Below are 14535 nucleotides of genomic sequence, written 5' to 3' on the forward strand. Positions count from 1 at the left end.
CTTCCTGTCTTGAGAGTCTCGGGCCCCTCCCCATTCCTTAGCTCAGGATAGCAAGACATATACCTCCTTTACCTTTCTGTCTCTGACCCTCCCCTGAATATAGGGGTCCAAGGCTTACGAAATTAAATTTGATTTTTTTCCTGTTAAACTGTCTCATGTCAATTCAATTCTTACACCAGCCAGAAGAACCTAGGAGGGCAGAGGAAAGTCTTCTTCCTCCCCAAAACAGCAAAATTCTCTTTTAACTGGTGCAGAGATGGTTTTACTGCTCTTTTTGACCTTAATCCATTGTTGAATTTTCAGAAAGAAACAAATGGCATTGTGACTGTGAAACTGTTAACATCCCTCACTGACTTTGACAATGCACACTTCCCTGTGTCCTGTGGTTTTCTTAGAAGTTGTATTTTATAATCAATTAGTAGCTACTGTGAATAAGCTAAGTGGCACAAAGAACACATTATTTTCTTCAGATGATGGAATTTAAAAACTCATGCTCATCAACAATATAGATTCATCCTGTGTCTAAATAGTTAAATGCTATCTTCAGGATCTGATCTCTTAAAAATGTAAAATATGTGTCGAGTATAACGTTCTTAAACTATCACAGCTGAACCAAAATGGGCAACAACCTGCTACCTAAAATTGAGTTAATGGTGCACAGAGACAGGGATTCGTCAAAGTAGACAGGTTCCCTTTATGTGGGAGCCTCGCCCAGACAGGCTATGGTGAAATGAATGAACTAAAGAATAAAGCCATAATAGCATTTTGTTGTTCATCTAGATGCTTTATTAACAACTTTGTTAGTTTGTTACTATGATCCCAATTGTGAATGTATGAGCACTGAAGATCAGACAGAGCTCAATGATGTGCTGAAGGTCCAGTGCTAGAGAGGGATGGAGTCAAGAACCGTATCTGTATTTGTGTCCAAAGCCCTCTCTTTTCACTGTATTAAACTACCTTCCTCAATGCTTCCACCGAATTTTACTGCGATACTACATGCATGTGTTTAACATTAATCATTTTCTCCAAGTGAGTAGCTGTATTTTACAGCTTTTTTCTCCTCAATTCACTTTCTAATTCAATAAAAAAGTTTAAAAAGAAGAATAAGAAAATAAAGAAGCAAAAGAGGAGGAAATTAATGTGAATATGTTACTAAAATTAACTAAGTTTTCCTGAGAGTCAAAGTTTTCATGATCTTCCACTCTTCTAAGACTAGATATGTTATGTGTTTATTTTACATATAGCATGCCTGTTTGCCAATATACGCATGAATTACAATTGTACACTTTAGAAAGATTTCCATAAAAATAAAGAAAACAAAATATAGTTTGATTTAAACAATCAGCTTCATTTATTCTAATGTAAATTAGTTCTCTCCTTGACAATACCTTCTTAGAAATATTTCCCCAGACATAAACATAGAACTGTCAGTTTTTAAATCTGCAAAAGGCAGAGTACAAGAAACCAAGTTACTAACTCTTAATTAAGATGTTATTGAAGAATCCCCTGTTACACTCTGGGCAACATTTAAAGACAGGAGAGATGACAGATAAAGTCCTCTAAGTAAAAATACTTCCCCATTGTGTCGACTGTTAACTCCAAGGTTGACTGCCTCCATCAATAGTACTTCTCTAGAGTGGTAACCCAAATTCACTGGTAAGTGGGAAAATCAAAAAGTTTTGAGGAAAAAAAAAGATTTAATATTTGAAATGCAATGGATTTTAATATGAATTTTGTTCACTACTAAAAAAGAAGAATGCTTTCATTGTCACGGTCTTTTATTCTAAGTTTACCAAGAATGAAATAAGACAATTCACCTCTTCACTTCAAGATATTATTAAAGATATTAGCATTTTTTGTATATAAAGATATTAGCATATTTTTAGCTTTCAACTGATTTCATTTGCAACAGGCCATGCAGTCATAGAAAGTAAATTAAAGGCTCTAATGCCAGTTATTACTTCTGCTTTTTACTGGTTTTATTCTAGATCTACACATGCATTATGTAATTTTTCAAAAGTGATAATAACAGTTTAGTACATAAAAAGCAGACAATCTTAGAAAAGAAGACTTTTAAAGCAGACATATACAAGGATTGTTTGGAATACCTGGTTTTAAATCCCCATGGACAAATATGTCAATCATATATCGACAGAATGCATACTGATCTGATAAAAGCAGAAAGAAAAAAAGCAATGAAAAAAAATGTCATCAACACTTTTCTTTTTTCCTAGGGGAAAAATGACTTAACAAAATAAACACAATGGCATGATTCTATATTGGTTACTACAGTATCTTCTGTGAAGGAATAATTTACACACATAATAACACACAAGGGGAAAAATACATACAGAACATGTTTCCATTTATTCTATATAAAAAGAATAACCTTAAAAACTGAACAGACTAGTTTGGAGTGATATTATATTGGTTGTTTTTTAAAAATCAAAACCTTCATGCAATTTTTTTCATTGTCCATCTATACATACTTCCAATAATAAAATACAACTTTTACAGCTGATTGTCTAAATGAAGCTGAAGGAGGAAGAGTAAAATGGCCGCATTTAGGCTAACAGATTGCTTATTCTTATGCTTGTCTTTAAAACGGTCAACTACCCTGGCTGACCAGTTACTACTCACAGCTTCAGGCCCATCGTTAAAATAAAGCTATTAATTTTACTGTTTCCACTTTATTCCAGTAATTGAAAGTAATAATCATGCTTGATCTCTTGAGTTGATCTCCAGGGAGAAAGTCAAGGGAGTGTAACCTTACAAAATAGCCTGAATTACCAAGAAGACCACATCTTGGGCACTTACAAGATAAAGAAATTAAAAGAGCAACAACCACTAGCCTCTACGGAATCGGTCACCTGGAGACCCCAAGATGCCACTCTGAGTCTTATGAGAAAAAAAGAAAAACAATTCTGTTGATTGTTATCGATGCTTTATTGTTTGAGCTACGGCTATATAATCACCCTGCCCCACCCCCAAGATGGGTTCACAGTTTTGAAGGCACTAGCCAGCTGTGAGTTCCCTTTGCCCGGCAAATCAATGAAGCTGCCTCTTTTCTTTTAAGCTCCAAGACCTGGGCTCTGAGTTATTTGGCTTGTCGGGGACAGGGGCTGATCTTTCGGCAACAAAGCTGCAGCAAGTTTCTTGAAAATGCAAGCAAGAGGGCTAACCCCTCCGCAACCTGTCAGAGATCTTCTGCATGAAGATTCTCTTCAATTAGAAGAGTAAATCCAGAAGAACAGATCAAATATCATTACTAAGCTAATGGACTGAGTAATCTTTATTAGAAGATCATCTTCTGATCTAGTTTATGGTCCATGGAAAAAGTTTTTTTTTTTTAAAGCATTAAATTTGAGTGGTTTGGACAGACTTAGTCAAAGATGATTTTAGGAGTTTTTTTTTCCCTCTAAATTAAAGACATTGCACTGAAATTTAAATTTTCAAGTAACTTTGGATTCTGCTGAGGTCATTCCAATTCTAATTCCAGTTGAATCATTCTGTAAGTTTGACCACATCTTCTTTAAAGCTTGTGGATGATTAAATGAATCTTGTTCAAAATGATTTACATTTTCATGTTCTTAAATAGGCATCTTGTTAATTCAAAAATCTATACAGCTTTAGGACCAAGAGTGTTTACTGAATTTATACAACACGACATACCCTTAAGTGCTCTAAATTATGTATATCAAACCTGCAAAATAACAAGACTTGTTACTATATAAATACACATACAAGGACTGTTGTAAACCTCATTGATTTTTGAGTAGTTACAGTATTTTTAGGGTAATCCGTTTTATTATTAGACTCTGCCAGACCTTTGAAAAAAAACAGATACAGTTATTGCAGATGTGAAAATAATTCTTTTCATTTGTACCTAAATGAGTAGGCAAAAACTCACAAAAGTTTCAAAAATTTGCATGGATTTCAATTGTTGAATTGGAACACATTTTCCCACGAGTGAGGTAGGGAGTGGGAGGGAAGTTAGTTCTCAGATCAGTTCAAGGATCTATTTGCTCCTGGATGTACTGTTAGTAATAATGGGGGTTTCTGATCCCAGGACCTGGGAGTTCTATGATGCAGAAGAGATTGAGGTAGAGATTTTTTTCCCTTTTCTGGACATAAACTTTATTCTGAGCAAAATTGTGGAATGAGCCATTTAGCTCTAAGATAAAGCAAGATGAAAAAGTGCATTTCTCTGAGGTGGCAAATTTGAAATTGAGCAAGTGAGAACTTGCTAAAACTGGCAGGCTCTCTCCTTTGTTTCAGTAGCTAACGTGACTGATCACTTTAGATGTGCCCTTCCTACAATTCAAGAAATAGTTATTAAAGGGCAATTTAAATATCAAAAGGTGAGGAATTTGTTAAAATGCAGATGTATTGGTCCAGTCATCCAAAAAACCTATAATTTGATGGACCCTAGGAATATGCATTTTTAACAGACTCCCTGAGGAATCAGATTAGACCATACTTTCACCATCACTGATCTAAAAATAGCTCAAAAAAATTTTTTTCACAATTATTTCTAGTGGTACTATTGCAGTGGAGAAAATATGTACATTAGAAGTTTAGCATGCAGGGACTATTTAGAATTTGAAGTGTTTGGACAACCCCCCAAAATGAAACACTGTGCTCTGCCCCAAGTTGTGATGGGATGTTTATGCACAACATGTGGAACAGTTTATTGAATTAAGTAAGATCTTCATGCTCCAGAGAGTGTTCTTTAACTGAATGTTGATAGTGAAATGAAACTATATGTTAAATTATTACCAAAGTAACATGCTTATGTTTTTTATACCAGTATTTTCTGAATCCAAATGTCATTTGTTTAATTAATGCGCCAATAGTCCCATAAGCTTCCAACTTAAAAAGAGAATCTCTAATGCACTCAAAGAACATCTATTTTTTCAATCTAGAAAATTGAGTTATAACACTTAGGAAGTTTCTGTTATGTTTAAATGATCCTCTGATGTTGCATTCTGATGGCATCAACATTTCAATAGGAAGATGAGAGAGTATTTTTACATACTTAAAGCTAAGAATTTTTAAATGTTTCTAATCAGGATGCCCATTTCCACTTATCCTGGGTGCTGACTTTGATAATGTGTAAGAATTCTAGGCAGGTGTATGTTGGGCAGTCCCCAGTGTGTCTGCTTCACCTGTCTAAGGATAAAGCAAACCAAACCTCCTTGATTTTGAAAAATTCATTTTGTAAAGATGTTTCTTTAAATTCAACTCTAATATTAAAAGAGGAAATTTTTCCTAAAGAAAATCTGAACAATTCTATCATTCTTTCATTGTTATGTGACAATAATTCACATAAGGTAACTTGTATCTTGCCACCACTTCTTAGGATTTTTTTTTTCCCCTCAAATGAACATCCTTCTAGGAATAACACATGCTATCCATTTCTCCCTTTCCTGATCCTCAGGGAGCAGTGATGGATGTCACTCAGCTGCTGCCTTGTCGGTGTTCCCTGTGGAGTAGCAGCTGCGAGAAAGTGCATTCAGGGTGCAGAAATGTGAACAGAAAAGAAATTTTAAGAAACCTCTAATGAGAATGGGGCATATGTGGTCTGGTGCTCAGTGGCAGATTCACATTAGCTACGATTTCTCTGCCTGCCACAAAGATTTAGATAGTTGTTTAAAAAAAAAAGAGAAGAAGAAAGAAAGAAAAGAAAGAATGAACATAGCAGTGGGGAGGTTTGAATTTTCCCTTCCCCACAAATTTGCCATAGACCATCAGGAAATCAGAGAGCAATGCTTAATCATGCTGCTCCTTCTTTAAAAAGATTAAGATTGGTCCATAAAAACTTATACACATAGAAGTGTACATGTAAGTTTGCAGGAAGCATGTATGGATATCTGAATCTTATTTTTTTTTGATTAAGTAGGAATATATTGTATATGTAATACATATTGTATGTATACAGTTGTATATATTTATACACACAATACTTAGAATAAGCACATGTGAATATATATGCATGTGTACTATATAATTAAATAATTGCCACTAAGCGTATGTGCTCCATGTAAAAATCTGTTTCCAGTGAGTAAAAAACCTGTAGTCCCTATTCATTTAAAAAGAACTGTTAGAAATCTGTATGAAAAGAATGACTCAGATTCACTAGGTCTATTTTATGCTAAGCAAATAAATAATCCCTTGCCCAAAAGAGAAAGAACTCAATAATTTACTGTCATCAATACAGGAGTCTCAAAATCGAAGCCATCTCACAGGTAGGATTATTTTAAAAGTACTATGTCTTTATCATGTCTGGGTTAAAACTATAATGTGATTAGGCTTTTTATAAATAAATTGCTCTTAAATCATTGCTTAATTTTTTTAAATGACATATTTATGTGTCTGATCAGTTATTAGAGGTCAAGTTTTCATTATTTACGTAATAATACATTTATCTAATTGATGGTAGCTCTTCTCAACGGAGAGCCTTCATTTAGCAAATGCATTTGTTTAGCTGATAAGATCACATTTGTGCTTTTGTTTCTATCTCTAAGTGATATTTGAATGTCCGTTTAATAGATAAATAGCCCTTGATGTGAAAATGAAAATAGTAGGCTGAAAATGGAAATGGTAATATAATACTATCTTCAATAATTCTGATTACTGATAGGAATAAAATACAATACAGGTGATCCAGAAAATAGACATGATTTGGAAATATTCTAGCAGTGTGCCTTCATCAATAAAATATGGCCCAAAAATAATGAAGATACTAAAAATGAACATCAAAAAGTATATTCATATTTCTAGTTGCTAGATACGTATTTTTGGTACTCTCATATATAACTGGAATGAATTTTTACATACTGTATTTATGGATAAAAATAAAAATATGCTTGGTACATTTCAACTGGTTTCATGTGATTATTTTCTATTTTAAAAGGCAATTTAAAGTGCTCAGTATTTTAGGATCTTGATAATCATTTTAAATAAGTATGTCAGTGAACAGATTAATTTTCCTGTCTTCTATCACAATGAAGTAGTCCATTCAAAATATTTTCTCTTTACTTACTATATTTTTTACCTAAAATGTTTTATAAATAATATACAGCTTTATGAGATGTTATAATTAATATTTTAATAGATTGAAGGCAACATAATCATCTTTAAAATTTTTAAAAAAGGTTTTTGGGCTCCAAAGTTTTAATTCCACTCACATCTTTAAAAATTACTTTGAAATAAATGAAAATTACCTAAATTAGAAATTTTATGGATTCCTTAAAAAAAATCTTTTCTTCTTTACTTCCTTCTTTCCTTTTTAAAAATACGTTTTCAGAAAATACACCTTTTTATCAAATAAATAAAAGTTTCTAAATATCAGTTGTGGGAATTCAGGGGAAAAGTAATTCAAGGATAAAATGCAAGAGTGTGTTGCGAAGACAAATACCATATGATTTCACTTGAATGTGGAATCTAAAACAAAAAAAGTGTGGATTGTGAATTTCATATCTTATAACTTACAATGGGCAAAATTACTTTCAGTTTCACTGTCCAAATATCTTACTCAGTAACAAAAGTGTTTAAATGTTTTAATGAAAATCTCATAGAAACCATTCCTTACTTTTAGTCCTCAAATAAAATGATTAAAACCAGCAGAATAAGGAAAACTTTCATTTTGCCACATCCCTGAAACACATGTATAGGAATAGTCCGTACAGAGCAGAGTCCACATTCTGTATAGGGAGGCTCAGGGCTGTGTAGCAACCTGGGGCCAGGAGTGGATTCAGGGAAGGAAAGATTCAAGAAGGGCTAGACATGTGGGACAATAAGGCCCTCAGCTGACCTCTGAAAACACCACCCTTTTCCATTTCCCTAACATGTTTCCTTAAAGACTTTCAGGTTTACATTCTGTCTCCATGTAAATGCTCTATTTCTGTGAAGTAGGGATGGAAGTTGGACATCACTCTTATTGATGAGCCGTACAGTACATCAGTTATGGAGCTTTCAAAGTCATAAGTTTAGTCATTGGACAAACTTAATTTAATAATTTGATGTATATTATAAATTACGTAACCTTGTCGAGGTACAGGAATGTATGGATAGTTTTTATGACACTTATTCTATATGATTGGAACATGCACCCCTTAATAAACTTCTTGAGAATTGTCGTTTTCCTGGTTTGCTGTTCTCTGAAGAGTAGGACACATACAATTTTTGTTCCACTTAACAGAAATCTCAAGAATTCAACCTTTGTCCTCAACTTTTAAATAACTTCAGATACTAACAAATCTTCTCTTTAAAATGCTTTGAAATTCATATTAGATATGTGAACACATTGTATTATTTCTATCGATAAATTTCAATTCCCAAATTATCATATTTCCTTTCAGGTAGATTCACTCATACAAGTCTTTTACTCCCATTGGAAGTCTGATCTCGTGGCAGTTTTTAATTTCACTGCATCTGCTTCTTGCCCAACATTCTCTTAGAACCTCTGGCCGCCTCCTCTGCATGTTTACCTTTCTGCTCGTGCCTGGACGCAGCCGCAGCGTCTTTCTCCTTCTCTTTGGGCTTCGGAGATGCTTCTTTTACTTTTGCAGCTGTTTGCTTCACCTTCTCCTGTTTTGCACCTTTCACTTCCTTTTTAGTCTTTTCATCAGTCTTTTCTTTAGTCTTAGCTTTCTTCTCTTCTGTATGGCGTTAAATAAAAGTTGAATTATTTTTGTTTTGTTTCTTTTTTTTAACAATGCAGCATTTCATCTCTCACTGGTTATTAAGAACAATTTTCAAAGAAAGGGAAAAGAAAAATAATTAAAGTACAGTGTCTCTGACATAAATACTTGTGACTATTATTTGATTTTTATGTAGTTTATAATGCAGCCTGTTAGAGTACTAAGAAAATGAAGCTCATTTGTAAATTGGGCTCTTTCTTAATTTGTTCATGAAAATATTCTTTTTAGGTAGTCAGGAGCTTAGTATACCAACAAGGAGGCATTTGGACTCTGCAGGGGATGTATGTGCTGGTGTGTTCAGTGCAAGGCAATGCCCATTCCCAAAAGCCCAATGACACAGACCTTTTAAAAGGATATGATCAGTTTGTTCCACAACTGAAGTATCTTTAAAGTCATTCAAGAAACTGAATCATTAACACAGTATTTTTTAAAGATAACCATTAGGAATGCAAATGCAAAATTACTTCCACTGGTAATGATTAACAGAAACCAAACAATAAAATCCACTAAAGGATAACTCAGAGACATAGTCTCCTACAATTTGACTTTAAAGAGATGGAAAAGAGAGCCGAAATTGAGATGTTGCCTCCTATTTAACTTAAGTCAAAAATAATAATTCTAGTGACTTTCAAAGCCCTTAAATATATCCTAGTAAACAGAAAAAGATATAAATTAGAATATATATGAACATATATGACTTATATATATATGTACACATTCTGTACATACACATTCTTAATTTGATATTATGATGTGTTTTAGGGGAAGGGAATTGGGAATGTGAACTAATCAGTCTGTGAATCTTTTAAATGTTTAAACAAAGTGATAATATTACATAGGACACATTTGTGAAATGTGGTTATAATAAAGGCTACATGTTAGACATAATTTATTCCACAGGATCACATGTAATCACTAGACATCAAAGTAAGTCTACTACAGTGTTGGACCCTCTCATGTCATTTGCCCACGTAATGGGTAGCCTTTATTGTCACTCATGCTGAAGAATTTGATGAAAATACTATAATCAAGTTTCTTGATTTTAGTACACTAAACAATGATTTGAGACTAAGTCATGATAAAATTATGAAGTCCTGTAAAGAGAAGAATGAAAGTGATAATGTCTGATGCCTGCAAAACAAAAATCATCTGTGGAACTGCCTTTAACTGAACGGACTGACACCTCCCAAAGCGCTGCTCTCAGAAACTTTGCAGGGAGCTGTTGATGCTGTCTTAGCGGTTGGGGGATATTTCTATGATCAAATACATTCAGAAACACTAAGCTAAACTGGTTTCTTGACTGTCGAATTTCTCAAAGCTAAAGTGTGTTAAGAATCTTCAAGGAGAGAGATTATGCTATTCACCATTACCCAAAGTTACCTGACCATAAAACTTCCATAGAAAAAAATCACCCTATTATTCCACAAACTTCCAACATCTTTGTGGCTTCTGTGACTACAATCAATTAGGGATGTTCTTCTGCTCCCTTTAAACCTGTTCTAAGTCTCCTTTCTGCTCTTTCCTACAAGAGACCCATTCATTTCTATGACTGAAACCATCAGCTCTCTGCAAATGACTTTAAATCAACATCATTCCCGGATGCCACACCAAAATATTTATTAGTTTCTGCCTGGAGAGAAAGTTCCTCTGAGATGTTCAACAGCATCTCAGACTCACACAACTCATACACATTCACCTAGCAAACCCTCCCATAGGCCCAGTCATGGCCTAGGCTCAGGGCAGGTTGCTGGAGCTCTGAAGATTGGCAGGATAGTATTCTTATCTGAAGAATGTTAAGTATAGCATTTTAAAACCCTATGATATTGTTTAAAAAAACAGCAACAAAAATACACTGTGATACCTGGCTTTATCTTCTCTCTTCTTATAGCATCTTTCCAAAAGTTTCTTCCTCCAATAGATTACTCTCCTTTTTTTTAAAATCTCAGATATTTTCCAGATGTCAAATATTGCCAAGCTATATTGTCTATGTTTTTCATATTTTCCAGATGTATAAGTCCATTTGTATAACAAATGGTTCTGCCACTGAAATTAATCATTTATTCACCTGAGCTTAGATTTGTCTCAGCTTTCACTAAAGCACACGTGTTATTCCCTCCCATGTATCTTGTACCACAGATGGCAGTTCACATAACTGTCTTCCCTACCAGACTGAGAGCAAATTGAGGAGAAGAACTATATTATTCACTTTGTAGCAACATAATGTCTAGCACAGAGCTTTTTTCAGAGAAAACAGGAAATTAATGTTTATGAATTAATTTTGATCAAGAAAACAGTATATATTTTACTTTATGTATTTCACTCTATTTAGATCATGTGTACAATACAGTGACATATAGATTACATACGTAGATATGTGTTTAGAAATGGACTTGACAAAATCTGGAAAATTTGTCAACTATTTTATTTGTTTGTTTGTTTGTTTGTTTGTTTATACTTTTTTACGTGTGAAATTGCTATTTAGTTACCCTAAGTGACACCTACCCACTTCTTGCAGGTAGCAATTGATTTAACCTTCACTTTGTACTATGAAATTAAAGATCTGTGAAATTGAGATCTACTTTCAGTGCCATTATAATTTATAAATGAATAAAGGTAATTTTCTTAAACACAAGACTGCATCTAAAACAAACTTGTTTTTATCAGTGGTTTTAAGTATAAAAATGAAAAAAAAAGTTTCCTATCTATTTCAGACATTTTTAGTGATCTTCATCTTTGAAATATATAAAGTTGCCTCACATTTAAAACAAAAATGAATGAGAACTCAACAACAATGTGGATATAATGCAGAAAATACCATAAAACTAAAACAACACTCAACTCCTATTTATTTTTATCGAACTGGGTAGGTGTTAAAAATTTTGTGTGAAAATACTTTTCCTGACTCTTCTCAAAAAGATTTTAAGTGACACTTAAGTGCACTTAGGAGTTTATTAAGGAACAAAAAAAGCAAAAAATATTGTCATATTATATTCAAACCACCCAGCTCAATTTAGGAAGACAATTTATGACTTCTGTGAAATGGAAAACAAAATGGTTTAATCAAAGGAATGACATCAGCATATTTGATTTAATTTTGGGAATTAGCATTACTCATTAGCATCTGTATCAGAATCAAAATCCTTAAGTCAAACTGAGGAAATCACATTACCCAATAAGCATACTACCATACTATACATTTTTGTAGTTAAGAAATGACCCATTTCAACTTTCATTCATTAAAGAACTGCCAACTATTTAACTTCCTCTCTTTCTTACTTATATTCTTATTAAGTATTCATAATTTTTGGCAGACGAGGCTGACTCAAGATGGCAACCCCAGTGATCCCCACCTTCTGGTATTCATACCCTTGGATAATCCTCTCCCTGTGAACACAGGCTGGCCTAGGAATTTGCTGTTAACCAATAGTATGTGACTTCCATGATAAATTTACATAAGATGGTTATTTCTATCTTGCTAGCTGATTCTCTCTTGTTATGTTTGATGAAACCAGCAATCATATTAGTGAAACTCATGTGGCAAGAACTGAGGATGGCTTCCTGCCAATTGCCAGAAAGAACTGAGACCCTCATTCAATAGACTTTGAGGAACTGAATCTTGCCAACAATCATTTAAATGAACTTGGAAGTAGTCTTTCCCAGCTGAGCCTTCAAATGGGACTGCAGTCCAGTCTAACCCTTGATTGCAGTCCTGTGAGAGACTATCAAGCAGAAGACTGAACTAAATCATGTCCAGATTCTTGGCCCACAGAACCCATGAGATAATAAATGTGTATTGATTTAAGCCTCTAAATCTGCGGTAATTTTTTATGCATCAAGAAATAACTAATACATTATTAAATAAATATTTTGAAGAAATAATTGCTGCTTGAAGAACTTTATTTAATTAACTTTGGAAAGAATGCTTGATTTATACTCACTTCACTTGGGGTTTTGGCTTAGTTCAATTACATACTAGTTTTATAATCTGGCCAAGTTGTAATCTGGCCAAATCTGGCCAAATATTTTTCTTTCCCTGGAGGTAAGTTTCTTCATCTGTTAAGTTAGGTAGTTAATTGGGATAATCACTAACATCCTTACTAGCTTTAAGTTTCCATTCATCTATCTTAATTTAATAAAATGATATTTGGTTATCTCATGGAACAATTTAGCAAAAAAAAAATCTGCCTCAAATATCTATTTTACATTGTGTAAACACAAACATTTTTGAAAATAGATTCCAATTTTTATCAAAATGCTTAGTCCCTTGAAAATATTAGATTGAGTTTCTAAAATATAGTGATGACATAAAACCTGTATTTTAAAATGTGAGGAGGGAGGAGGAGATAAAATGGCAGAGAAAGAGGATGCAGAGCTCACCTCCTCCCAAGAACACATCAAAAATACATCTGCATGTGGAGCAATTTCGACTGAAAATAAACTGGCAGAAAGACTCCTTTACAACCAAGGCTCCGAGAAAGAGACACATGAAATCAGGTAGGAAGGGAAGAGAAGCAATTAGGTCGGACCTGCATCCCTAGGAGGGGACACGGAAAAAGAGCAGGATTACACAGGCTGGGAGATGCCCTCCTTGGGGAGAAGTTTGAAACACATATTTGTCATCCTAGTCTTGGGATCTGACACTAGGAGCATGAGTCCTCTTAGCTTTGAAAACCAGTGGGACTGACAGGAGGCTGTAAGAAACCTAGACTGTGCTGGAGAAGAGCACACACATGCTTGCTGACTCCTGAAACAAAGCAGAGGATGCGGACTGCACTGACTGAGATTCTAGCTGATTTCCAGTGACCACCCTGCTCATGCCCAGCCTGAACTGAGCATCCACTCTGGTCATGCTGCTCTGCGGTGCAGTTCCACACTAGGGCAAAGGCTGCCCAGCTGAGGAGAGTGCACTGCATGGTTGTAAAGGATAAAGCCAGCTCATCTTCATGGGGTGAGAGCTGCCCTAACTGGCACTGATGGAGGCAGCAGATAAAGAGCGGACCAGACTTCTGATTGGTACCAGCGCTACCCCAGCCCACACCCTGAGCAGTGCTGAGCGCACACTCCAGCCCCTCTCGCTCAGCACTGCTCTGCTCGGGGCTGGAGGTGCCAGTGCCCAGAGAGGGGAGTGCACACACTTAGAAGGAACATAGCCAGCTTAGTCCCAAACACATTTCTAGATATTCTATTTTAAATGTAAGTCAAGATTAATTTTATGCAAAGGAAACGCTGAATGCTGAAAATCATCTAGCTATCTGTTACCCGAAATGTAATCCTTTAAAGTAAAAAGTATAGTTTACCTTTTGCCACTGTCTTTGTTTCTGGTTTTTCTTTTTTCTCAATTTTTTCCTTGTGAGTTGCTAAAAAAAGAAAATTTTATATTAGATTTCAAGCACAACCTTTTTTTTTAACCTCAGTTTTATAGCCACCAAAATAATTAACTAATTTGAAGATTGATGGCATTAATGAGCCTAATTTGGGAATAAAAATAAGTAAATTTAATAATAAGTAAATAAACTTTAAAAAACTTGGTATTAAGACTTAGAAACCATTTTGAAAGCTAGTCTTACTCTCCTGTTTAAAGTTATCATTCTAAGTAGAATTTTAGAATAATAGTTTTCAGGAAAGACAAACAGATTTTATAAGAATTTGTTGAAAAACATATCATTTTATCAGGAGGAAGCACTGTCTTTACAATTAAAGGAAACAACTATGTCAGGACTAGAGCTTTGCTTAAGAAGAGTGTTTCTCAACAAGGACACACCTGACATTTAGGGAGAAACAATTTCTCAGTATGAGGGAATGTCTATGCATTGAACAAGTGCTGAGGTTC

General features: G+C 34.4%; 1 protein-coding gene across 1 annotated transcript in view; it reads right to left on the reverse strand.

Annotated features, from left to right (window-relative positions):
• TRDN (triadin) overlaps nt 1-14535 on the reverse strand; it is a gene marked incomplete at its 5' end in the record, with an annotated part of 362619 nt that overhangs the window by 196482 nt on the left and 151602 nt on the right. Inside the window, 3 exons of the mRNA XM_072965935.1 lie at nt 2109-2168; nt 8493-8663; nt 14003-14062. Of these exons, the coding sequence (XP_072822036.1) occupies nt 2109-2168; nt 8493-8663; nt 14003-14062 (291 nt within the window). The remainder of the gene's footprint in view (nt 1-2108; nt 2169-8492; nt 8664-14002; nt 14063-14535) is intronic.

The sequence above is a fragment of the Vicugna pacos genome, chromosome 8 (assembly GCF_048564905.1).
Source record: "Vicugna pacos chromosome 8, VicPac4, whole genome shotgun sequence".
Classification (NCBI taxonomy): domain Eukaryota; kingdom Metazoa; phylum Chordata; class Mammalia; order Artiodactyla; family Camelidae; genus Vicugna; species Vicugna pacos.